We start from the raw sequence: 24,259 nt of genomic DNA, 5'->3' as shown, positions 1-24,259 counted from the left end.
TCTATGTGTGTATGAAGAAGTTTTTGTAGTCCTAGAATAGATAGAAGGAACACAGAGCAAGATGAGAGCGTGATGTTACTGTCATATTCAAATTTTGTCATCATTCACTTCCCAAAACACACACTTCTTGCTTCCATCTCCTAACGTTGGTAGCACTGATTTAAAAACAATCAAAAAAAGTCAGTGTGTCAGCAACTTAATTTTTTGTATTGCAGTAAATCAATTCCCCTGGATAAAAAAAAGGAAGCAAAAGTTCTTCAGTTGTCTAAATGGTGATTTAGACATGAACTGGAAAAAAAAACATCTTCCTTGCTTGGTAAATGTAAACTCTGAATTTGAGGAAAGTAAAACAGCTCTTCTGAACCACTGTTTAGGTATAGCCTTGGTGCTAACAGTTGGGTGATTGTTACTTGTGGTATACCAGCATATGGATTATGTAGCGCCAATTTATTTGTTCTCAGATCAAATATAATCCAAAATGTCAAAAACTTCATTGGGGATTTCTTTTCTATACTCACTTGTTACCAATGGCATTATTTTCTATTGAAATGTCAGGTGGGTGGAAGAGGCTGCAGTAAGTTAGTTCAAGTTATACAATATGAGTAAGCGATTTTGGGGAGTGTTATCCCAGCACAGTGTCCTTACACAGTTAACATGTGGTCTTTATTCTTGTGTAGGAAGAAGAATGTAACTGCTTAGTGTTGTCACAGTCTTCAAGGCACTTCATGTGATGCAGGTAGAGCCTTGATTAGCAGGGAAAGGAGAACAAACTTAATATTTGTTTTCTTTGCAATTTTATTTCCCTGTGGCAAGTGTATAATATCATGCCATGGAAACTCTTTGAACACTATGGTAAGCAAAGAGGGTGCAGCTTTTTTTGAAATTTCCCAATGAAAAGAGCATGTGGGAATATGGATATGTCTGCATCGGGAACATCCCACTCATTTGAAGCTTAAAATGTGACCTTAATAATCAAAATTAGATGTCTGTAGCTTAGTAACCTAAATAATTAACTGATCTTTCCCAGGCAATCTTTGCAATTCCAGTGAGTTTGTGTATGATTTTAGTGTGCATTGCCAGGTGTTCAGCATTTGGGAAAGTTTAGGTGCCAAGCTTCATCCAGCAAGGCAGGTGTCTTTGGATAAACAGGTCGGATGTTTTCATATTCCAGGAAACAACTGATTCTAAGATCTGAAAGTTTTAGGAGAACACAATTATCAGCTTCAATTTGAAAAATACAGTCTTGGGAAAGCTGGAAGCAACAGGTGGTGCAGTGTTTCTGAAAACAAAAAGCATTAAAGATGATGGAATTACATATGAAATGTATATGGGGAAAATGTATCTGTAAGCAAAAAAGAAAATTTTGTGGAGTGTTTGATGTTTAAGAAATTATTCGTTGCTTTGTAATGTTAAAAATATTTATTAATAGTTCTGTGGCAGACAGTACTCACAAGTCTTTGGCATCCAAACCAGATTGTGTATTGGATGGATCCCACAACTGGATGTGTGCACTGACCTCTTCATTTCTAGCTTTTTAAAAAGAAACTTGGTAGCAGCATTTTATAAATGTATAAAGAAACCTGAGACAGGAGAGAAGAAAGCCTGTTCATGTCACAGCTGCTGCACAGTTTACAATTGGTACCTTTAATCCGCAGTCTCTCCTAAGGGAAGCTGCTTTAACATGGGCAAATCTAGCACATCAAATGACTCATTTTTTTTCTAATTTTAAGGAGTTCCCATTACCCCTTTGGCCTCTGCTTGCTGTGTAAGCAGCCTCTATCTTAAGAGGAGCTTTCCTTGAAGTCAGCTTAGCGACTGTGCTGTAGCTTGATTATTTTTCCCTATTTTCTCTAACTGGTAGCCTCGTGTCGAGCTCTTTCCCCATTGTATTTGTTGCTATGGGGAGGGAAGAGGTGAGGCAAGGCGTGTGTGGGAGGAGGGAGGAAGACCTGTGGGATCTTCAGTATGACAGCTCCCACCCCCCTCTTTGAAATCATCTGCTTCCAGTTGTGGGATTTCTCTATAGATGACTTTTTTTTCCTGTTTTTTGTAAGCCTAGTTTTCTTTGATCTTGTTAGTTCTGTACAAGTCTCCCCGAGACATTCTGCAGTCATTATCACCTTTTTGGGTGGAGTTTATTTTATTTTTTTGTTTGTTTGGTTTTTTAAATAACTTTTTAACATTGGTGCATATATGCTTGGGATAGAGCTCATGTAATTTTCCAATCGTATTGATTGTATGTGATTGTGCCCTGCAGAGGTATATTTAACAAAAATTAAAATAAAAAGGGTAGTCTAGGTAATAAAGGAAACCATGAGATTTGTTGAGTCAGGCTATGAACTATTTCTTGAATTTATTTAGGATCCTGGATAAGTGAAATTCCCTGTCTGCTGTTCTCATAAATCAATGCTAAACAAATTGTCATGAATTCTCTCTTTCTGTTTGAACTGGTTCTTTTCTTGCTCTTCTTTTCCTTCTGCTGTTTTCTTCCTTTCCTGCTTCTCTTCCCCATCAAAAAAAAAAATCTTGAGCCTTTATGGGAATGGCTGACTCTGGGTTGATATTGTGAATATTTATTGTTTGTAACTATCAAAACATTTTTAGTAGGAGTAGAGACTTAAGTAGAATGTATGAGAAGAATTCCGTAAACAGAATTCTTCGCAAGTTCAGGGGAATGTTGAAGTCTTCTACATACAGGCCTGGTCATGGGGGAGACATTCAGAGGCACACAAGGCAATGAGATCGCTTTCCTTGACAGGTTAGATGCTTTACTGTCTTTTGGAAAAACTCTGAGATGACAAAAGGAGTAGAAGACAGAGTTTGTTATATCCGACTCCCTGTGTCTTTACTCCTGCAACATACTTTTTAAACTTGAAAGAAAAGCCTTCTAGATATTATGCAGAAGTGGGATGGAGTGGATTGAAGGAGGCAAAAGGCAAGAGGATCTGGAGATCTGAAAGTCAGTATTTGTCTCCTTTACTACTTTTTTTAGAACTGTAGAGCCAACGGTGTCACTTCTGTATTAAAGAACAGGGAAGTGGAGACCTATTGTGTGTGCATGGTGGTTATATAGAAAAAGCCATATGTTGAAATGCTATTTCTTCTTTCCTCTTCACCTCGCTTTTGTCCCTCTTAAAGCTGACTCAGCCTCACCTTGCTTCCACATAGTGTCTAAGGGTCCTTTGAGTTGCAGATTCAACAAAAAAAATAATGAGTGGAAAGGTGGTGATTCACTACGTGCTTTGTAAATAGATGGAAGTGTCTACAAGGTCTTACCTGCTTTTCTGTCAGCATTTATATTAAATGATAAATTAATGGAGAACACTTTGAAATATCTCTCATTTTCTGTCTGGGATGAATGTGCATTCTTCTAAATTTTGTGTGAGGTGTAAGACTGACTGTGTAAGACTTTCTCCAAGGTGTGTTTGTTCTCTGCTGGGCTGGAGCGTAAGAGATGCCAAATAACGGAGAAGCTGTGCGTGTCCGTTTGGGAGAGATCTGGTCCAGTCTCCTCTGACTGCCTGTAAGCAAAGTGGCTGCTTCATGTGTTCAACGGGGGTGAATGAGAAAGGATACTTGGTTAGCAAAATGCATAATTTTCCTCAAAGACAGTCTATGTATTTAAAAAACAGACCAAAACAAACCCTTTAGAGCAAGGAGCAAGCAGCATGCCTCTAATGTTGAGCCTGTTTTGGAACTTGCCTTAAAGTGAAATAAGGTTTGCCCCACAGTCTTAATTTATGGGGTTTAATCTCCATTCACTCCTTTTTGTGGGCCGTAGGAAGTCAGTAGCTGGCTATAAACCTGAGACTGGCTGAACATAGTCTCATATGGAATAAGCTGCTGCTTTGCTGAAAAACTGTTCCTTCTCCTGTTCCAGGGCAAGCCCAGCCTTCTGCCCTGGGAGTTCATGCGTGTGTTCATTACTTCTGTCTGTACTTTTGAGCCCAGGCGCTGTGGATCCGGTCTGAGGTGTGTGCTTTGCTGGACTGAAACCCATCACTGCCGACTGCTAGGCCCCCTCACGCTTCCACGCAGGTGTATTTTCTTGCTGGGTGGCTTGAAGTTTGCAGTTCCTATAAAGGGAATTGATTATTAGTAGGCAATCCAGCAGAAAACCGGATGCCTCGGTCGGTGATGGTTTCCTTTCTTTTTTTCCCCACTAGTCTGAGGGTCCAGGATGCTGAGGTACTCACTCAGGAATTAAAAAAAAAAAAAAAAAAGTCTATTTCTACGGTGGTTGGCTTTTAAAGAAGATCTGAAGTGCAGTGGAGAGTTGGATCCCTGTGGAAGGGAGCAAAGGCTGCTCTGCATCAGAAAAACTTGGGGGAAACTTGAAGGGGTTCGTATACAGAAAACAAGGGAGGGAGGCTGGGTTCAGGTGGATGGCAGCTGCTGGAAATTTTTTTCCCTTCGGGTATGGATAACCAGGGTAGAAGGGAACTGGAAAAGGCCAGCCCCGAACACTGGATTTCTTGATCCCATCTCGCTCTGTGAGTGCATGAGTTTTCCTCCCTGTGCGTCGCTGTAAAACTCGACAGCAAGCACCCAAAGCACAAACCAAAATCTAAGCAAATTTGTGTTCCTGCTCACTACTCTGGTATGTTTTAACACTGTTTCTGGCTTCTCCAAAAAAGGCACAATTCAGAGGACGGTGCAAGCATGTTGAGAAAACACGCCGTCTCCTTGCTGTGGCAAACCGCTCCGGGCTCTTTTCTGTGCAAAGCGGAGAGCAGAGCTTGTGATCTTCCTCCGGAGGCGCCAGGCAGCGGTGTGCCCGGCCCCGCAGCTCCGCGGGCACTTGGAAAGGCAGCAGCACGCTGGGGCCAAGGGGTCCCTTGTCCTGGCTGGGATGTCTTGAGTTGTTTCTGTAACCTCCTGCCCCGCGATTGTGAAACCTGACTCCCCGCCTCTGGGACCGTGAGTGTGGGAGAGACTAAAACTGGGTCACAATGCCTGATCCCTCTTGCCCTAGGCCACCGGGTCCTGCCCCGCGATTGTGAAACCTGACTCCCCGCTAAAACTGGGTCACGATGCCTGATCCCTCTTGCCCTAGGCCACCGGCGTTAGAGCTTTGGTGCTTGGTGATTTCAAGCGGCTGGTCCCTGCTTTGGGTCTGTGAACAGCAGCTTTGGGAGAAAAGCGGTCCCTCCACGAGAGCAAACAAGGCAGCTAATGATGTGTATTAACACACTTCTCATTCTGGATGCTTCCTTAGGTACAGCTCTGCCCGGGCGTCAGCGCTGGGCTGTTTCTTTGAGCTGAACCTGCAATAAATCGTCACTTAGGTACCGCACTCAAAAAAATCATTTATCAGCCACCCTAGAGGGTATGGCTTGGGCAGCTTATAAATTCCTTCAGCCCTATGGCATCAATTCTGAAATTAACCTCACTGTTAATAGGGCCACCATCATTAAAGAAAGCATTTCCATGCTCAGTTTTAGGTGTTGGGCCTCTCTTTTTTACAGTGAAGCGAGCATGCAGTCGCAATACCGGTGTACTTTGTCACACTGCTAAGAGTTCATTCACATTAGCTTAGAGGTATATGGGACGTGCAAAATACCATCAGTGTTTGCTCTTGTTTTCACTGCATTAAACTAAGTATTGGGTGAACGGAAGCCCGTGCTCGGATGTCTGCCTGCTGGCTGTGGAGGATCCCTAACTCCTCGCAAAGACCCTGGGACCTGCAAGTGTATGACTTACCTTGGAAAATTAAACCAGCAGCCCCTTGGAGCAACAAGGTACGGCATGAGAGCCCTTTCTGAGAAAGGATGCTTTGCCTCCTGCAGGTCGCAGATGCCTGACCCACGGGTTACTCACCAACTCACCCTGCGGGTCCGGCCCCATCGGCGGTCAGGCAGAAAGCAATTCTGAGGAGCGGGCGTTTGTCTGTGGTGCTGGGCAGTGTTGAGAGGGGATTGTGTAGCTGTTGCGCTTGCTTTTGAAGATACCCCCGATTATAGAACTGATGGGAGAGCAAGAGGGATGTCCTGTTGGGCAGAGGCAGTTTTTAAGAGTGGCACGTGTGGTCCCAGACTATGCAGGGGAACCCCCGAAAGCAAAGTTGGGTCCGGAGCATGTTGCCCTTTTTTTCCACATGCATTGGTTTCCACAGTCTCTGTCCCATTTTTATTCTAGCCCTTACTGGTATAGTAAGGTCGTTTACTTTCTCACAAACCAGTTTGCAGCTACATTTTCCATTCAGACCTGGCCTCTTAGTGGAGGCCAGTAACAGGGCAGCTTTAGCACCCACTGAGCCAGCCAGCTCCTGGGTTTTGACCTTCAGGAGGAATTTGTAGAGCAACTGCATCCTAGATCTGAAATTGTGTTGCTCACTCCTGCTCTGAACCCTGCCACCCCAGGGCTGGGGGCGGGGGGGACATGCTGTTAACCCTCAGCTTTCCAGTCGTGCAAGCGAAAAGGTGGGTGTGCAGAGCGTGAACTGGGGCTCCCAACTTGTTTGGGAATAGGGGGGTGACAGGGCTTGGGGCAGAGGGAAGCAATTTGTTGAGCTACAAGACACCAAAGATTTACAAATACCTTAGATCATCATATTTATTTGAACTCTTGAAAATTTGGGGTGTTGGGGTTTGGGTTGGTTTTCTTTCATGGTATGAGCAGTTAATTTTCTGTTGGCAAGAGCTGAAGGCATCTGGCACTTGCGTGGGGTAGGTGGTCGAACTTTCCCTTGTCAGATTGAACTTTAAAACCTCTTTCAAACTAAACATTGCTTTTTTCTGCTCTTTGCTTAACCTTCTGTAGCTGGTCATCAGCCTTTGGCCTCAGCATCCTACTCCCCTCCCACCCTCCCCTGCTTTCCTCTCGGCTCTGCCCGAGCACAGAAATCCAGTGGGGACACTGGTTTCGGCTCAAGCAAGACTGCCTGTCCTCTCAACAGTTGCGTTTACGTCCTAGGAGAAGGCTGGAGGTACGGGGGCAGGTAAGGGAAACAGATTCCACTAACCTTTCATTATTAATTAACTCCTTGTCACAAGTGCGTTTCCCTTTGTAAGAGCCTATGGATTTTAGCTGCTGCCAGAGTGTTTTTTGTTCTGGGCATGGGCCTGAGGAGCCATTTTGAGAGAGGGCCTCCCCATCCCAGCCCTCGCGAAGGCTCACTTCTGTACAGCTCACTGATGTGTCGTGCTTGACTTTTATGCCTGACCTGTAGCAATGCCTCACAGTGTGGAGAGCAATCCATAGGGTCAGGTTGTTCTGAGTGATCACTGATCTCTTGCCTGGCTGCAAAAGAACGCTGCTGAATTGCTTTGCACTCTTTTGGGGTTTTTTTGGGGGGAAGGCGGGGGGAACAACGACATGGAAGGCTTTTCTCCTCAAGAGCCTAAGTCAATCTCAAAATGGTTTGAGCTACTTAATGTTTTCTGGGCTCTTTAGCACACTGCATGGGTGCTGTGGGAGGTTCACAGCTTCTGCAAGCCTGGTTAGTCGTCCTTTCATGCAGCGATGAGAAACAGTGGGATGGGGATGTCCTGCGCTGCCTGGCTGTGCTCACAGCAGGCGTGGGATGGAGAGGAGTTTCTGTGCACTTGTCCAGAGCCTTCTAGTTTTGTGCAGAATCAGCAACTTGCTGCTTGGCTTTCTACGCTTCTTACAGGGGTGAAGCAGGGGAAAAGACCCCTTCCTAATTTTTACATTCTTCCTCACCAGTAACCCCTTTCGGACAGCGATGTTGCAGTAATACTTTTGGGATCCTTTCAGGATGAAAGCAGTTGGCATATGGAGTGCATGGCGGTGCTGCAGGGGGAGAGGGCGGTGTCAAAGAGCTGTGGAGGGAGGAGGAATGGGTTTTGGCCAAGCACTGCAGCAAGGGCTCTTGCTCTAAAGGGCAGCTGTCGCCTCTCAGGGTCGTAGTTCACCACAAGTCCTGCATTTCCCCCCTTGCAGGAAATGCTGTGTACATAGATCGGGTACGTCAGGGCCTGAGCTGACCCTAGTGGCTGATAAATTTGGTTTAAGGCATTAGTATGAAGTCCTGTATCTCCTCTAAGCTGATGGAGTCCAGACTTTAAAGTAGAAAGGGGGAGTGTTTCCCATTTAATCAGGACAGGATGAAGAAGAGGTGCTTTCCCTGCTCTCGCGCTTTGGGTTTTAAATGTGAGATTAGCAGCACGTTGTGCGATGGCAGACACCGCAGTCTGCCTCTGTGTTGACAGAGGCAGGCAGTCGTGCTTGTACAGGCAGGTCAGCACATACTTGCGGGCATGCCTTTCCCTGGAGGTCAGCAGGGTGACAGGGCAGGGACCGCAGCGAGGTTGTCCTTGTCCTTTCTGCGGTGGGACTGGCCACGGGCATGTCCGTGCTGCTGGAGCCAGGGAGAATTAAGTGTGGGTGAGGGAGGGCAGCTGGCAGGCAGCGAAGGGTTGCTCTGGTCCTGGCCCTAGGGCTGCGGAGCACAGAAGTGTGCCTGGCTTGTTGCTGGCTGATTTTTCCTGTAGGAGGGAGAGTTTCGGAACAGCAGCGCTTCCTGGAGTACTTTCAATTGTCTGAATAGTTTTCCTTTCTCTTGCCCTTCTGCCCCAAGTGTTGTTTTTTGTTTCTGTATTTGGTTGACTTCCTTCCCCTTTTAGATTCCCCCCCCCCCCTTTGTGATGTTGCATCTACTCCAAACCTTTTGAAAGACTGTTGTTACCAGCAAGAGCAGTGGCCATGGCCTGAGCAAGTACATCTTGTTTTGCATGTTTTCCTGCGGTACTTGTTGCTATGCTATTAGCATATGCTAGAGAGGGCCCCTTAGGGCTCGATATGGTCCTGGTGCCAAATGAAGTAATTTCTGCTTTTGCGGAGGAACTGGAGCCAAGATGAAGTCATTGCTCAAGAGCCCAGTGAGGGGGTTGTAAAAGAACTCAGAGGTCTCCTGTGTCCCAGATCAGCCCTTGAGCCGCTCCCGTTTTCCTCCTCCCGCCCCCGGGTGCTGGCCCACCAGGGCTGGTGGGACCACAGACACGGAGATCACCAGTGCTAAATGCAGCTGATCTTCCATTTAGTGACTTGCTAGTCACTAAAGTGCTTGGTAGCTGCGGCAGTGAGTACGTGGGGGCAGGCAGAGACCCTCCCAGGTTTAGACACCTCTTTGAAAAAGTCTTCCTCGGTGAGCGAGTCCTGGGCGGGCTGCCAGCCCTTTCCAGTAGTTGTTTCCCAAGCTGTTGTGACTGCGGTCCGTGAGCTTCCTCCCACGGGGTGTGTGAACAAACCCAACACAGAGTCACGTAAAGGGCATCGCAAAACCGCAGCGCACAGGAAATCTCGTGTGCCATTTAATCGGCCGTAGGGTGACTGATAAGGCCTTGCCGCCAGAGCTGATGGGGCGTGCAGATCCCCTGCCTTAGCAAAGGTGGAAAATATGAATTATCTCTGCCTTGCTGGGAGATTTTCAGAGACCTGCTTTTGCTGGAACATGGTTATTAACATCAGCCTACCCTTCTTGGGTACAGGGAGAGCCAGTTTGCATTGAGGTGTTGTGAACTCTGGACAGGAATAGCTGTGATGTAGCAGCTACACCCTACGTGCTTATAAAACACACGCTGTAGGGATTAAAGATGCTCAACGCATGGAGGGGCCAACTCCCCTGGATGCCTCTTCCTTATCACCTCCCTTCTCTGCTGTAGTGTTTCGTCCATCACTAGCTTAAATAGTGTAGAGCTGAGGTGAGCCCTACAAACAGTAATTGAAGAGGAGCTCAGGTGAAGGGAGAAAAGGGACCAGGAAAACTAGGGGATTCCCCCGGGAAAAAGGGGAAGGAAACAGTCAAAACCATTTTGTCTAAAGCCAACTAGTCTGTGGAGCTTGGGACAGCTGGGGGCTCTCCCCATGAGGAAGACGGCTTGGTTCTGTAAAGAATCGTGAATGCTCCTGGACTGCAGGTTGGGGCAGCCGGGTGGCTTTGGCGGCTCCGTGCTGGCTCCTGTCACAGGCAGAGTCCTTTTGTTGGCTGATGGGGCAGGCTCAGAAGTTCAATCTATACGTTTTTGTACAAACTCGTCAGCCTGCTGCTTAAAAAGAGGGCACCCAGGGCTCTAGGAAAGCAGAGCGTGTTATTTCTAAAAGCGGTGTGTGCTCAGAGGCACGCTTGTCCTGCTGGTGGCATCTGTCCTGATTTATCCTGCTGCTGCAGGACAAAAGGACGATTGGAGGGGGGACCATGGGGCTCCTGTCACTCTGATGTTGGCTGAAACAGGGCCCATGGGCTGCGGTAGCAGGGTGGGTTTTCTAGGCAGGCGAGTGTGTATAAGCTCTCTCTTTCTGGTTCCAGGACAATGCATCTTTTCGTGTTGTGCCTCTTCAGTGTCTGGGGTCTGGCTGCCCCTGAGCACTACGTTGTGGAAGATGTCTGCGCTGCAAAGCCACGCGACATCCCGGTGAACCCCATCTGCATCTATCGCAACCCCGAAAAGAAGCTCCAGGAGGGTGAGGGGCAAGAGCCGAGGAACGGCAAGCTCCCAGAATATACTAACCCCCGGGTCTGGGAGCTGTCGAAGGCCAACTCGCGCTTTGCTGTTCTCTTCTACAAGTACCTGGCTGACTCCAAGAATAATGGGGAAAACATCTTCATGTCGCCCCTCAGCATTTCTACAGCTTTTGCCATGACCAAGCTCGGCGCTTGCGGTAACACCCTCCGGCAGCTCATGGAGGTCGGTGGCGCTTCCTCAGCCTTTTCCTGTAGCTGTCACCAGGGTCTGAAAGACAGCAAAGGTGATAGTGGCTGACTGCTGCTAAAGGGCTCTCTGGGTCCGAATGGCTCCCTGGCTTGGGGAGGGAGGCCTTTATTTAAACAAGCCCCTGGGGAAGGACATAGACAGGCTGCTTGTCTCTGGATTTGTTTAGAACCCAGCTTTTTCCTCTGACTCCCTATTTAGACCCAGCACTCAGGGTGGATTTCCTGGTTTTGAGAGGTTAGTTTTCATCTGGAGGAAGGGAAACCCATTTGGGAGACGAAGGAAGGGAATGGGAACAGTTTGTTTCTTGCAGATTGGGCAAGCATGTAGCTGAGCAGATAGCTAAGCATTTTCTTATGCAGAAAGCAGGAAAAGCCATGATATCAAGTCCCATTGGGAGAAGCTCTTTATCACACCCCCTCTTTCCTTTGGGACAAAAATAAGACACATGGGACACCCTGCAGTCCACCTGGCTTCCAGGGCTCTGCCACTCTGGGAGCACAGGAACAACAGTTATTTCTTGAGGGCCTCCTTGTAGTGAGTTTAAGGGCAGTCTGAGCACTCAGCCAGGAATAAATAGCTTCTGTCTGCTTGTGTTGGACACTATTTCAGCAGCACAGTAAGGGCCTGAGCTTCCCAGGCAGGGGAGCCTGTACGCAGCGAGCGTCTCCCTCCAGCTGTGGCTCCTGAACTTGGAGCGGGGAGGACTCCCGCGCTTCCAGGGCTCTGCCACTCTGTGGGAGCACAGGAACAACAGTTATTTCTTGAGGGCCTCCTTGTAGTGAGTTTAAGGGCAGTCTGAGCACTCAGCCAGGAATAAATAGCTTCTGTCTGCTTGTGTTGGACACTATTTCAGCAGCACAGTAAGGGCCTGAGCTTCCCAGGCAGGGGAGCCTGTACGCAGCGAGCGTCTCCCTCCAGCTGTGGCTCCTGAACTTGGAGCGGGGAGGACTTGGTCCTGGACTGAGAGGTAATCCTGAGTTCTGGCTCTTCTGTGGGACCTATCAGCCCCCTGCCCATCCAAGCACCCTTCTCACTGTCTGACCCGCTCGTCTGCCACGGGGGGTTGATACTGCCCGTAGTTTCCTCGCAGACGGGTGGCTACAGCCCAGAGGGGCCTTTCTCCCTGCAACAAGGTGGTGTGAATCAAACTGCTCTGCTTCTCCCCACCACCGCTGTCCTTGCAGATCCTGCCTCTGGAGTAAGTAATGTTGGGGTCTCCTGCCTGTTATCCGCACTGTTTGAACAGAGCAGTGAACCACATCTCCAAAATCTTCACTTGTGCCTTCCCCTCTGGGCAGCCCTTCCCACTGGAAGGGGACCCTTCTCTCACTGAGCCACCCAGGATGCAGAGCTGCACTCCTAACCCCCTTTTCCATACAAAAGGGCCAGTAACAGCACCTTTGCCTCGTAGGAAATCCAGAGATCCTGGATGTTTATGTGGAGCAACATGCTATGGGATTTTCTGTGCCTTAAAGCCCTGAGGTTGGATGGTATTAGAGAAATCATAACTGTCCTTCCAACTGGCAACTAGGAGCAGATAAGAAAAAAATTCACTGTGCTGCAGAAATCTACCCTCAAAATGATTGCTACATAGTCCCGTTCCCTGCAAAAAAATAGATAACATGTACCAGAATTACTCAACAGGCCATGAGAACCGCTCCTGGGAAGGAGCAGCCTTTGGCATCATCACAGGAGGGTTTAGCGCAGACCTTGTGTGAGTCCTCCTGTGACTTGCACTGACCCGAGAGCTGCTTCCAGGCCCCGTCAGCCCGATCCTCATCTCGTGAGAGGCTCTCGCTGGGGTGTGGCAGAGGGTCTGTGAACACTGTGCGTAAATTGTGTTAATTTTATCAGCACTGGGGAAAGCCTTGTGGTTCATATGCCAAGCTAGAATCTACTTCCCTAGCAGGGGCCAGAGTGCACAGGGGAAAACATCTCCAAGACCTTAGTGTGTCTTCAGCACAGGCACCTAAAGGGTGTAGCGAAGTCATGCCCACGTTTGAGGCAGACATATGCAAAATGGCAAAATGATGCATCTTCCCCTGACAGCCCGGGCAACGTAAGCACATGGGGAACAGAGGCAGAGAAAGAGGCAGATCCAGGCAGGCGCCCTGCTCCTAGCTCTAGGGAAGGGACTTCAGCAAGCAAGAGCTGGAGTGTCCTCTTGGGTAAGATGCTGGGTCAAGGCAGTCAGAAGGCAGGACCCATCAAAGGCAGAGTATGGAGAGCAAGGGAGCCAGGGTTAGAAAGAGAAGCAGTACCTCTGCGTGCTGAGCAGCATTTAATCCTGCATTTTGGACTCCAAAACAAGGTCTTGGGCTAGTAATGTGTTGCTTTTTACATAGATTTGGGTTCCAAATTAAACATGGAGGGTGAAGCTCTGAGGGCCTGCAGACTTCTTGGTTCCAATGATTCAGGCTGTTGAGCAGCAGGCAAAGGCTGCAGTACCACTGTCTGAGGGGCTTGGGAGCTATGGGAGCACAAGAACCTGCTCATGGATTCCTTCTTGCTGTTTGGCTCCTCCAGGTCTTTCAGTTTGACACCATTTCAGAGAAGACATCGGATCAGATCCACTTCTTCTTTGCCAAGCTGAACTGCCGGCTTTACAGGAAAGCCAACAAATCCTCAGAGCTGGTATCAGCCAACCGCCTCTTCGGGGAGAAATCTTTGGTCTTTAATGAGACTTACCAGAACATTAGTGAAATAGTTTATGGAGCGAAACTCTGGCCCTTGAACTTCAAAGTGAGTTTGAACTGCTCAAGGTTTCTCGTTGTTTGGTTGGAGATTTTTCCTCCCCGTCCTTCTGCTTTTGCTGCATCCTCACCTTGTGCCCGCAGGGAGTGCCGTGGTCTGGGTGTGGGACATTGGTGAAGGCAGGAGGGAGTATGGGGCACAGCTCCTCCTGTCCCAGCTCACCTTAACTGCAGTCGCTTCCCCACCCCTCATTTCCAAATGCTGTAGCACTACGCTGGGAGCAGAGTCCTCCCTGAGCGCACACCCCGATAATCTGTCTCCTGTAGGAGGGATAAAAAAAGGTGTTTAAAACCCTTGACTTAACCTTTTTTTTGGTCTCTTCCTTCAGGAGAAGCCAGAACTTTCCAGGAAGATCATTAATGAGTGGGTGGCTAATAAGACAGAGAAGCGCATTACAGAAGTGCTCCCGGAAAAAAGTATTGATGGTCTCACTGTCTTGGTCCTGGTCAACACCATTTATTTTAAGGTATGGCTAACAAAAGTGGGGGAGCAGCCTGTTCCCCTGGGGGAAAACATGATGCTCATGTTTGTCTCTGTCCTCCCCCTCTCCCTTTTAGGGGCACTGGAAATCGCAGTTCCCAGCTCCAAACACAAAACTGGATTTATTTCATAAAGCCAATGGTGAGACCTGCAAAGTCCCAATTATGTACCAAGAGTCCAAATTCCGCCATGTATCCATCCCTGAGGACAAAGTCCAGGTGCTGGAGCTGCCTTACAAAGGGGATGATATCACAATGGTGCTGGTCCTGCCCAGTGCCGGGACGTCGTTGGTGGAGGTGGAGCGAGAGCTGACGTCAGAGAGGCTGCAGGGCTGGATAGACTCCATGACGGAGGTCTCTCTCTTCGTCTACCTCCCTCGCTTCCGCGTCGAGGACAACTTCAGTGTCAAGGATCAGCTGAGAAAAATGGGACTGGAAGACCTCTTCAGTCCAGAAAATGCCAGACTCCCAGGTCAGATGTGGAGACGGGGTGGTGCAGTGTGGAGGTGGGGGGTAACTGTACACCAGGGCAGTAAGTGAGGCAGCACGTGAGGAATGAGAACATGAAAGCATTTAGATGTAGTCAGCGATGGACTCTGTGGTCAGTCGCGTCATGGACATGCAGCCCTGCTCTGCACTAAAGGGCATGGGAGTTAAGCAATCAATCGTGGTTGGTGGAGGGTATTTTTGTTTTAGGGCAGACATGCCTTCCACTTGAACACAGGCCGTGAAGGATGGAAGCGTGTTTTCTCTTGAGCTGTTGTCCAAAACCAGAGTTTTAACTTTCTCCATTTTGTGTTTCAGGTATCATTGCAGAGGGCCGTACAGACCTGTATGTATCTGAGGCTTTCCACAAAGCCTTCCTCGAGGTGAGCCTTGTTTTGTCCCAGGATTGTCTTCCTCTTTGTTTTTAAAAACATGAAGCATTAGAAGAAATATAGCTCTGAACCCATGCTGTCCACTTCCTCAGCAATCTGGGGCTTTGGGGGGAAGTGGGAGCTTGGCACCCTCCTCCCGTGGGGAAGTAGGGAGAGCCCTATACATGCTGCGTAATGCCCGTATTTTAACCCCATCTTCTCTTTTGGTTGGTAGGTGAATGAAGAAGGCAGCGAGGCAACAGCTGCTACAGCTGTCATCGTCTCCGGCCGTTCCTTCCCCATGAACAGAATAATCTTCAATGCCAACAGGCCCTTCCTGCTTTTCATCCGGGAAGCCGCCCTCAACTCCATCATCTTCATGGGCAGAATAGCTGATCCTTGCTCCTAAAGGGGCTGTCAGGGCCTTGCTTCTCCCATCCCCACCTCTGGAAAAGGGGCAGTAGGGTATTGCCACAAAGCCCGGGCTGCTCCTGGGGTGGTTGGTCTTACTGTTTGGTGCGAGCTGCAGGGGGGGACTGTATCCAGCTGGGCTGTTACCGCTCCCCTGGCTGTGTCAGGTGCGGGGGCTCAGAGGGCACCTCACCTGCTCCATCCTTCACTCAAAGGGAAGCTGAATTTTTTCTGGCGCCTGTACTTTTGTAGCACCTAAGCCTGAGTCCAGCATCGCTGTCATTCTTGTATCCGACCCTCCTCCCTTTCAGGCCTCAAACTGTAACTCCTGATCCCCTGGTACATTAAAAACCTATAGATCTGTATGTAAGAAACCGATCTGTGAATGGACAGTTTTCACTAAAAGTCACTTATTTAAACTTTCCTTTTTCAATAAATGGGTCCTTCCCTGCACGCCCCGGTCCCAGCAGAACACCCCCCTGCTGAAGAGGTCAATGGAACAACAGCAGCCAAACGGCATCTGCTGGCTGGGACAGACAGGTCTTTACACAGCTTTGTGTGGAACAGCAGGTGGGTGGTGGAGCTGCCAAACACGGGAGCCCTGCTTGCCAACAGGTCTGGCGTGTCCCACGCCTCCACGCACTGAGCAGTCGCTAGTTAAAGCCTCATGTAGCCAAGGCTGTGGAACCGTCTTTTTGAGTAGTAAGCTTTAAACTAGTTCCATGCTAGAAGTTACTGTAGCGGGCGTGTCGATGAACCGTGACAATGCCCAGGTAAGGCAACCGACATCCATAACTCTGCGTTAAAAATCCCTATTTTGCCTTGCAAGTTTACTCCTAGAGCTGAAGTGTCCTGGCCTGCTGCCATGCCACGTGTGTGATCCAACCCCTGGTCCGCCCACGGTGGCCACACCACTATAGGACCTCTGGCAGGGCTGTCTTCAAGATGCAGAAGAAAACGTGGTGAGCTTTCCTTTCAGATTTCTGCACTTAGGGCAGCTGTTTAGAACAAGATGAGAGGTGAAAGCATGGTCCTGTCCTGTTGTCATCCCAGGTTACAGAAGCGTTGTGTGCAGACAGCTGCTGGAATACTGGTAGATGGCAGTCCCCCAGCGTGCAGTTCACTCTGAATTTTGTAGAACCAGCAAAACATCCGCCTTTATAAAAGCTTCCTCTCGGCAGCAGTGGCCACAGGAAGCCACCCAATGAGGGAGTTAACTTAGATGTGCCAGTCTGTGGCAGAGCTGGTATGAGAAGGTGTTTGGCCACTTCAGGGAAGATCTCTGTACATGTCTGGGGACGTCTCTGTAGTTTTGGAAGGTTTTGTAGCCTTCTGTTTTCTGTCGTCCGGTAGGAAAGTTTGAGCATCTGTGTTTGCGTTGTAAGCAGTGTGTGGTTTGGACACGGAGAGGCACCTCCTCTGTTGTATCATGGGGCCGTAGCCATCAGTCCCCTACACGCACACGAGACCTGTAAAGCACTTACCCTTCTTGTGCTGACATGCTTGCCTAGAGTAATGCCTCTGGAAGAAGCTGTGCATGCAGCTACTTCAATGCAGAAGCTGGGGCCCTGGAAGAAAAAGGGGAGCGTTTTGGAAATCACTAAGTCTTCAGAAAGTTCTTCTCATTTCCTCCTCTGGCGCTCACCACTGCGTCTTCTCTTGCTGGATCCTATCTTCTGCTTGCCACCTCATTGCGCGGCTCCAGCAACATGCAGTCTGCTCCTGTAAGCTCTGCGGCTGTGCTCCAGGCTACAGAGGTGGAGGCTGGTGAAAGAGGAGGGCTGAGGAAATGCCTGGGTCTCTCCCAAGCATGGTGCTGAGCTGCAATGCCTCACCTGCCAGCGGCAGCTGGGAAAGCCCTCTTGCTGCAATGGGAATTGGGCGCCTGGTCTGCAGCGGGAGCGCAGTGCTTTTTTTCTACACAGTGAGAGCAAAAAGGGCTGAGCCTGCAGAAGCAATGAGGCAAAGCTCATAAAAAACCAAACCAAAACCCAACCAAACCAGAAGTCATCTAAGATACCAGGGAAAGCAGCCTGGCCCTGCCCAGCCTCTCCCACGCTCCTAAGCTTAGGGCAGCACGGAGCTGCATAGAGCAGGGCCCAGGCTCTCGCACCGTGGTGGATTTGAAGCGGGCAGCGAAGAGAAAATCAATGTCGGATCAGACCAGTGAGCTGCAAGACACAGACGAGGATATGAGTATTAAACCATTTAATTCTCAAACCACTCACATGCATAATGTTCTTTTACACAGTGTTAAAAGAAAGAAGAAAAATGCGATTTGTTTTTTTAATACAAACAGAATTTCAAGTATACATTTATAGAATTTTCAAAGATTCCTACCCAAGTTGCTAAGTTTTCATTCACATTGTTCTTAAAGCTGTCCAACGAGAGCGCTTTTTGCTAAACTGCTTTCAACGCAATTGTACAGTCCCCTCTACCTTGGTTTTATTTCCCCCTTCCCCAGCTCTGGTTCTCTTACCAGCCTGGCCTGCCCCCCTTCCAGCAGCACTGGCCGTCCCTGTACGCCATCGGCTCCAGAGCTGGCGGCCCTTCCAAAGAGCTTCTAGCTGCCAGCTCCCACTGGAAGGGGAACAGGAAAGCGATGGTAGAGGACCGGCTTGGGAACAGCTTGTAAAATCACTGAAGAACAGTCCGATATCCACAAGTTACACACAGCAGGCTCACGCCTCAACCTACTGCAAACTAGTGTGAACACTGAGTTGTGTGGTTTTTTTTTTTTTTTTTCTTGAAATAAGGATTGCAACAAAAAAAAAAAAATAATTAGTACAGCAGGAAATTTCTTAACTGTGAAAGTAAGTCTTGAGTGTTAGGACACCTGCCCTAGAAAAGTTTGATTTATAGGTCAACAGTTGAAGGTGACAGCACAATTTTTCTTACAAATGGTTACTCTGCAAACCAGCTCAGAGCAGAATCAATGTGGGACACACAAACTTGGGTTTAAAATAAAATAAAAAAATACTGAACTGACTAGGGCTCCATATCCATGTTATGGAAAAAAACCCCCACAATCCCAGCAACAACTTCGTCGTGGTTTTGCTCGTTCAACTTAGCTCAGCCCTGTGCACGGCTGGGCCGTCTGCTGCATTGTAACTGGGTGTAACGTCCAACCTATTATAAACAGGGTTTAAATAGTCTTTACAGGCAAGGGTGGGTTTTTTTGACCGATTACAAAAGTATTCTAACAGGCCAATGCGTGCCAGGCCTGTTAGTGCTACAGCACGGCTGAGCGGCAACCGGGTTTGCGGTTGCGGTGGAAACTCCTGTCGGTAGTGTCGGCAGGGGCAGCGCCAGGCCGGGAGGGCTGCGGGAGCGGGAGGTAGAGCTGCGGTCCAGGGTCTGGCAGCATCGCTCCCTCCTGGGCTCTGGCTGACAAGAAGCCACCTACCTGTACAGCTGTGTCAAAAGCCAGCAACAGCCATACTCATCTTACGATTTAAAGTGCATTTCTTCAGTAAAGGGTTTTTCTTTTCTTTTTCTTTTTTTTTTTTTTTCTTTTTTTTTTAAGAGGAACCTATTTAAAGTGCTGTTCTAGTTTGGAAAGGGACTCTGTTTAGAAAAAAATGGCACCTTTTCACACGAGAGATCTGCTCTCTGTTTGTGTATGTATATATATATATAAATTTGCAGAGTGAGATCTGCTGAATAATGACCAACATATAAAAGTGTTTTGTTTATTTTATTGCTTTTTTACTGCTGCCTGCTCCCTTGGAGGCAGGAGGGGATGGACTCTCCTCTTACCTTCCACACCGTTAACTAATTTCCCAGTGCAGGAGGTCGAGCCCACAGTCTCGCAGCTCTGGCAGCAGCCTTTGGCCCGCAGGACAGCTTGCTACTACGCAGAATATGAATCCACCCTGAACTGCCGCAGCCCCAGAGCGCACCTGCAAGGGTCACAGTGAGAAACTGGCGGCAAAGAGGGATGATGGACCCCGAAAGGCTTCCCCCTGCTCCTGCCAGATGCCATTTTCATAGAGTCACTTTACAGAGCAGACCTGCATTTCTGAAACACAGAGGTAAGGAAAACAAATCTGTTTTAAGTGAAAGCTTTGCTGATAGAGTGTGTAGTGTGGTAACCTCAGCACTCCAAGAGAGAGAGGTAGTTACTGTCCTGTGAATCTTCTGCTGCTTAACGCAACTCAGTTTCTGGAAAGATTGCTCAAAAAAAAAAAAAAAAAAAGGAAAAAATCCTGTGCTCTTCATTAAAAGTTATCCCAGTTAATCTTTCTGTTGAAGACATACTTGACTCTTCCCTCTAAGAGGCTTTTATATTTTAGAAATTGATTGTCAGTTTAGTTCATTACGAAATCAAATTTGATTAGCAAATTGCTATACAAAGCCACTTACATTGTTAACTCTTGTTACAATACTCTTCTACTGCTCCGCAAGGAAGTGCTCAATCATCGGTGTCCCTGTTTGGGGATCATTGTTCAGCCGAACAGGGCTCTTGGTCACAGCTCCTCCGCTACAGTGTCACCAGGTGACAGCGTCGGACAGCATTTCATGCTCTGAGCAGTTTTAATGGAAACGTTAAAAAGAGCTACTGGTGTCATATTCACAGTGTTGTATTGGAAAGATGGGGTGATGCTGGGGAAAGGAGGGAGCAGCGGGCAGCTTTGGGGACAACTGGGGCACAGCTCGTGGGAGCTTCAGCTACTGCTTAAGATACCAGAGGCCTAGGGGAAAGCTGCATCTGTTCCCTTCCCTTTTCAGACAAAAGCAGTTACTTTGAATAGCTCGCTTTCATTTCTGTGAGCTAACCTCTGATACGGTCTTCTCTTGTCCTTCGCTAACCCTGCCTGTAAGCATGGGGCACAAGGTGAGGAATATGTTACCGCAAGAACATACAGCTGCATAAAATTCTCTTCCTAACTCAGCTTTTAAAAGAGCTTATCCAGAAAAGTCCCTGTTTTGCCACCAAGAAGGATTACTTTCGCACCCCTTGGCCTGTCTTAACTGTCAGCAATTTCAGAAACACGAACACAAATGAAACATGCATTAGTTGAATGACAGCACTCCCTTTTCACTTCAAAATATTTCTCACAGTCACTTGCCCTGTGACAACAACGTAGCCCTGGAAGCTGTTGCACGTCAGCTTTCTGCACAGGCAAGACTTCTGGGGAGCAGAAAGGAATTGGCCTTAAGCAAAGGGTCTGACAAAATTCTGCTCTCCATCCCAAATTCACCTGCAATCTGGATCGGCTGCTTCCCCCAACAGCATAACCCTGGCTTTGGAAACCTTCTAACACTTGAGGAAAGCACCTGCGTACCACCTACAAAATCATTCCCTGAATCTCCCTCAGAGATCCTGTTTGCCCTCAGCCTGTAAGCACACGCACTGATGACAGCCTGTGTGAACAACACCCCGTCCCCCTGTTTTTACGGAGCAAACTTAGGACTAATTCACCTTGACTCTGGCCAACTGAAAGCGCCCTGCAGGCAGGGGACAGCCGCAGGGGTGATGAGGCTTCGTGCCTCTTGCCAAAATCAAAGCCGTCAGTAGGAGAAGTGCACTGTCCACCTTTTGTTAGCGCAACCCGCAGCTGCCAGCCTCCACGACAAAATGGCACCTTCCTTCCCCTCCCCACGGGCCCTCGCCTCTATTAAGCCGAGAGTTGTGTTCACTTACCAATTTACGTGCAATGAAGTATTAAATAAAAGCTTCACAGTAATCCACAGAGTTTCCTTCGTCATGTAAACTCCAAGAAAATAGCATCACGGGAGCACAAACTCCCGTACCAAACCAATGCCCCAGACACATCTCTCTGTCTCAAGATGCAGCTTTTGAACTTGACCGAATGGGGAATCTAGTGAAGTAACATCATCAGGTTAAAACTAATTTTCAAGAAGTTTCTCAGCTGTACTTTTGTGATTCCTCCTCCCCGCCCCAGACTGAGGAATTTCAGCTGTACTTTTCTTCTTTTATGCTGCTGCTTTCTGTATTTTATGACCAGTAATAAAACTAACCAATCTAGCTTCATTTTTCAGTTCTAATTGGATTCACAGTTTCATAGCCAATGGTATTGGGTCTGCCTGCAAAGATAACATGAAGGTTTAAATAAATAAGCTTCACTGCAATACAAAAATAATGAAGACATTTGACCATAGATCTGAGGGGGAGAGGGTTAAGTACATTTACAAAAACTAAGTAAAGCTGGAGGCTTAACATAGCTGACAGTTTGCAAAAAATTAATGCACTGATTTTTTTTTAAAGTACTGCCTTACATAACTGCAGTAAAATAATAAATCAGAATATGTCAGATTAAACAAGGAACTTACACAGCAGTATTTAACAGATACCTGAATATGTTTCAAAAGTTTAACTGATATGAACTAGGAAGCCCATTAAAGCTGCCCATTTTTACATGATAATACTAAAAAAAAGAAAAAAGTAACAAATATACAGCTTAATGTAGCCTAATGGAAACAGGAACCTGGAGGCTGCACTCACGCTTGGGGTGCAGCTGGACTTCACAGACCATGGCAGACAAACAGATGCTGTTTCATAGAATAATCACTGACAAATGGAAAAACAATCCTAACTGGAAAGACACTGGTAGGATAAAACTCTCTATCCCTTGTTTTGCATTAAGCAGTGCAGCACGCAGCGGGGCAATATTTTATACTCCAGGAGAGTGACAGAGAAGCCCACAACAAGGGAGGGTGGGAGGGAGGCCTTTGGGTCCCAGCCCTGCCTTCCCCCTCAAAGCAGGGCTAACTTCAAGCAGGTCACTCAGGGTCTTGCCTGGTCAAGCCTGGAGTATCTCCCAGGTTGGGGATTTCACAGCCTCTCTGGACAACCTGTTCCAATACTGTTTGGCTATATTCACGGTGAAGAATTAAAAAAAAAAAGTCTTGTAATACCTAACCTGAATCTCCCTCGTTTAAACTTCTGCCTACTGCTGCTCCTCCTTCCACCGTGCACCTCTGAGAAGAGTTTGGCTCAGACTTGTCTGCACCCTCCCTTTGGCTGCTGAGTTTAAATAGAAGAAATGATGTAGGTAAAGGAGAGAGTACTGAAACAAAGCAAACTTCAGTCTTCAACAGCTTAAACGTGCTAGAAAACCTAACATTCAGAAAACGGCACTTTGAAATCTGTCTGGTACTACCCACTTCCAGCCTTCGCCTGCCACCCTTCAGTTCCTCCCGAGGGTGTTTCTGAAATTCGCGCAGCACATTTGCCTTCACCAGGGAGTGATGCATTTTCCTTTGTTACCGTTCAGAGCTCCAGGACACAAAACACTGATGATGCTCAGCTCTATAACGTTTTAGGACAGGGTACAGGCATCTTTGCACGCCTGTCTCCCAAGGCAGCAGGGTTTCCTGCGTGCTCCTGAACACAGGCAGGTTCTACAACTGGCATTTCCCTGCCCACAGTGTCCACAAGGTGCTAACACACACATGGACACATCATCGCAATGATGCTTTGCTGCCGTTTCACCTCTTCTACCCAACACCTCCTGTTGGCTTCCAGTGCCAACAGCCACAGCCAGTGCTGAAAACAGAAGAGCCCTCTTCTTATTTCAGGTGTCTCCCTCCTCCCCTCTAAGCCAACCTCCTTTCCTTGCTATTTCTGTTTGTGCTTTGCAGATAATCTCCCTGCTACAACAAAAGGCTCAGGCGAGGAAGAACTGGGTGGTGTGTCGCTGGCTATCTAAAGAAACTCCAGCTAACACAGGCAAACTATCTGTGTGGTTGAAGTGCTGCTGTTTTCAGTAGCTTTGTGGGCTGAATCCTTTACAGCGCTCAGCAGCACACGGGGAAAAGCCTCCTCCCACTGACAGACCGCAATGAGTCTGCAGCTGTAGGGAGATTTGCCACAGCTTTGTAAGAAAGAGGTGTGATGTGAATCATGTGTTAGATGATGTAAGCACATCACTGTCACCAGGTTAGAATTAACACTAATTTTTTTAACAAAAAGATGTATTTTGTTAATTATTCTGCTGCTGGAATGTAACCAGTGATATAACTGGTTTCCTAGCAAGAATTACCCCAGACTCCACATGCATTTTTTTTTTCCAGCACACAATATAGCTTCCCTCTAGAAAAGAAGACGACCACCCACCTGAGTCCCTTCCCTCAATGACAGGCAACAGGTCTGGAGCTCTCTGTGCCCAGGGCTAAAACGCCTGGCCTCTAGCTGGGGCACAAATCCCACAGATCCCTCCCTCCCTTCCTGTACCATGTTCTGCAGGGAAACACCCTCTTATTTCTAGGGAGACAGTTTCAGCTTGGCCCGCTCCACTGATGCTGCCTGTAGCAGTAGGGGTTGAGCAAGGGGGAGCTTGTGCAGGGCTGGTACCACACAGCCCCGCGACTTTGCAGAAGCACTGTGCAAGGAGCTTACAGTGAAATGTTTCTCACTCCTCTCCCAACGCTACTCACTAGCTCATCAGAAAAATACTACTCTGAAAGCTTGACAGGCACAGTTTAGACCACTTTCTAGGAATACTTCACCATCTTATTGGTCTCAAAAGGTGCCCACTTACCTGGGTCACCTCTAGCACGGGGCACCCAGCACCCCCTAATGTAACACATACACACTCCCAGCCGCCTAACACAATGCGGCACAGCTCCCCCTCCACCCCTTCAATGGCATCAACGTACCTGGTGCGGTTCTCGGTGGAAACCTGGAATGAGAACACAGGGTTCAAACGCTACCACTTTTCCTTGCCCAGATTTCTGAAACGGCCCATCTCGCCCTGCAAAAACAAGGATCTGAATACATGTTAATAGCCAAAACGCCCAGGCCTACTCCACCACCCTGCCAAAAGCAGGTTTAACTCCTCATTCGCAAAAGCCTCTGACAAGTTCAACTTTTTGGTTCTGAAGGCGCACAGTTCCCCTCCTAAGATTCCCCCACAGGCTCCCAACACACAGCCTCAATGCTGACCACATTCTCGACACTGAAGGCAGCAGAGTCTGTTGTTCACTACCGAAGTGGGCAGCTGAAGCACTCATGCAATGGGAAGCCATGAGAAAACTCTCTGAAGAAAATCTCATCTGCACCTCTAACCTTGAAGGACCCTGCAAGCAGGCCCCAGTGCCCAGCAACTTGATCCAC

The 24,259-nt window shown here is 48.0% G+C and overlaps 1 protein-coding gene across 1 annotated transcript; it reads left to right on the top strand.

Moving 5' to 3' along the window:
• Nucleotides 1–9,711: 9,711 nt before the first annotated feature.
• SERPINC1 (serpin family C member 1) lies at nt 9,712–15,189 on the top strand. Its single transcript, XM_009642669.2, has 6 exons — nt 9,712–10,649; nt 13,203–13,418; nt 13,759–13,896; nt 13,988–14,381; nt 14,714–14,778; nt 15,002–15,189. Exons 1-6 carry the CDS (start codon nt 10,275–10,277, stop codon nt 15,173–15,175), a joined length of 1,362 nt encoding a protein of 453 aa, XP_009640964.1. The 5' UTR covers nt 9,712–10,274; the 3' UTR covers nt 15,176–15,189.
• The last annotated feature ends 9,070 nt before the right edge of the window (nt 15,190–24,259 follow it).

The sequence above is a fragment of the Egretta garzetta genome, unplaced genomic scaffold, assembly GCF_000687185.1.
Source record: "Egretta garzetta isolate BGI_Z169 unplaced genomic scaffold, ASM68718v1 scaffold187, whole genome shotgun sequence".
Taxonomy (NCBI): Eukaryota; Metazoa; Chordata; class Aves; order Pelecaniformes; family Ardeidae; genus Egretta; species Egretta garzetta.
Note: the sequence above shows the minus strand (reverse complement) of the source record. Positions and strands in the feature narration are given on the sequence as shown.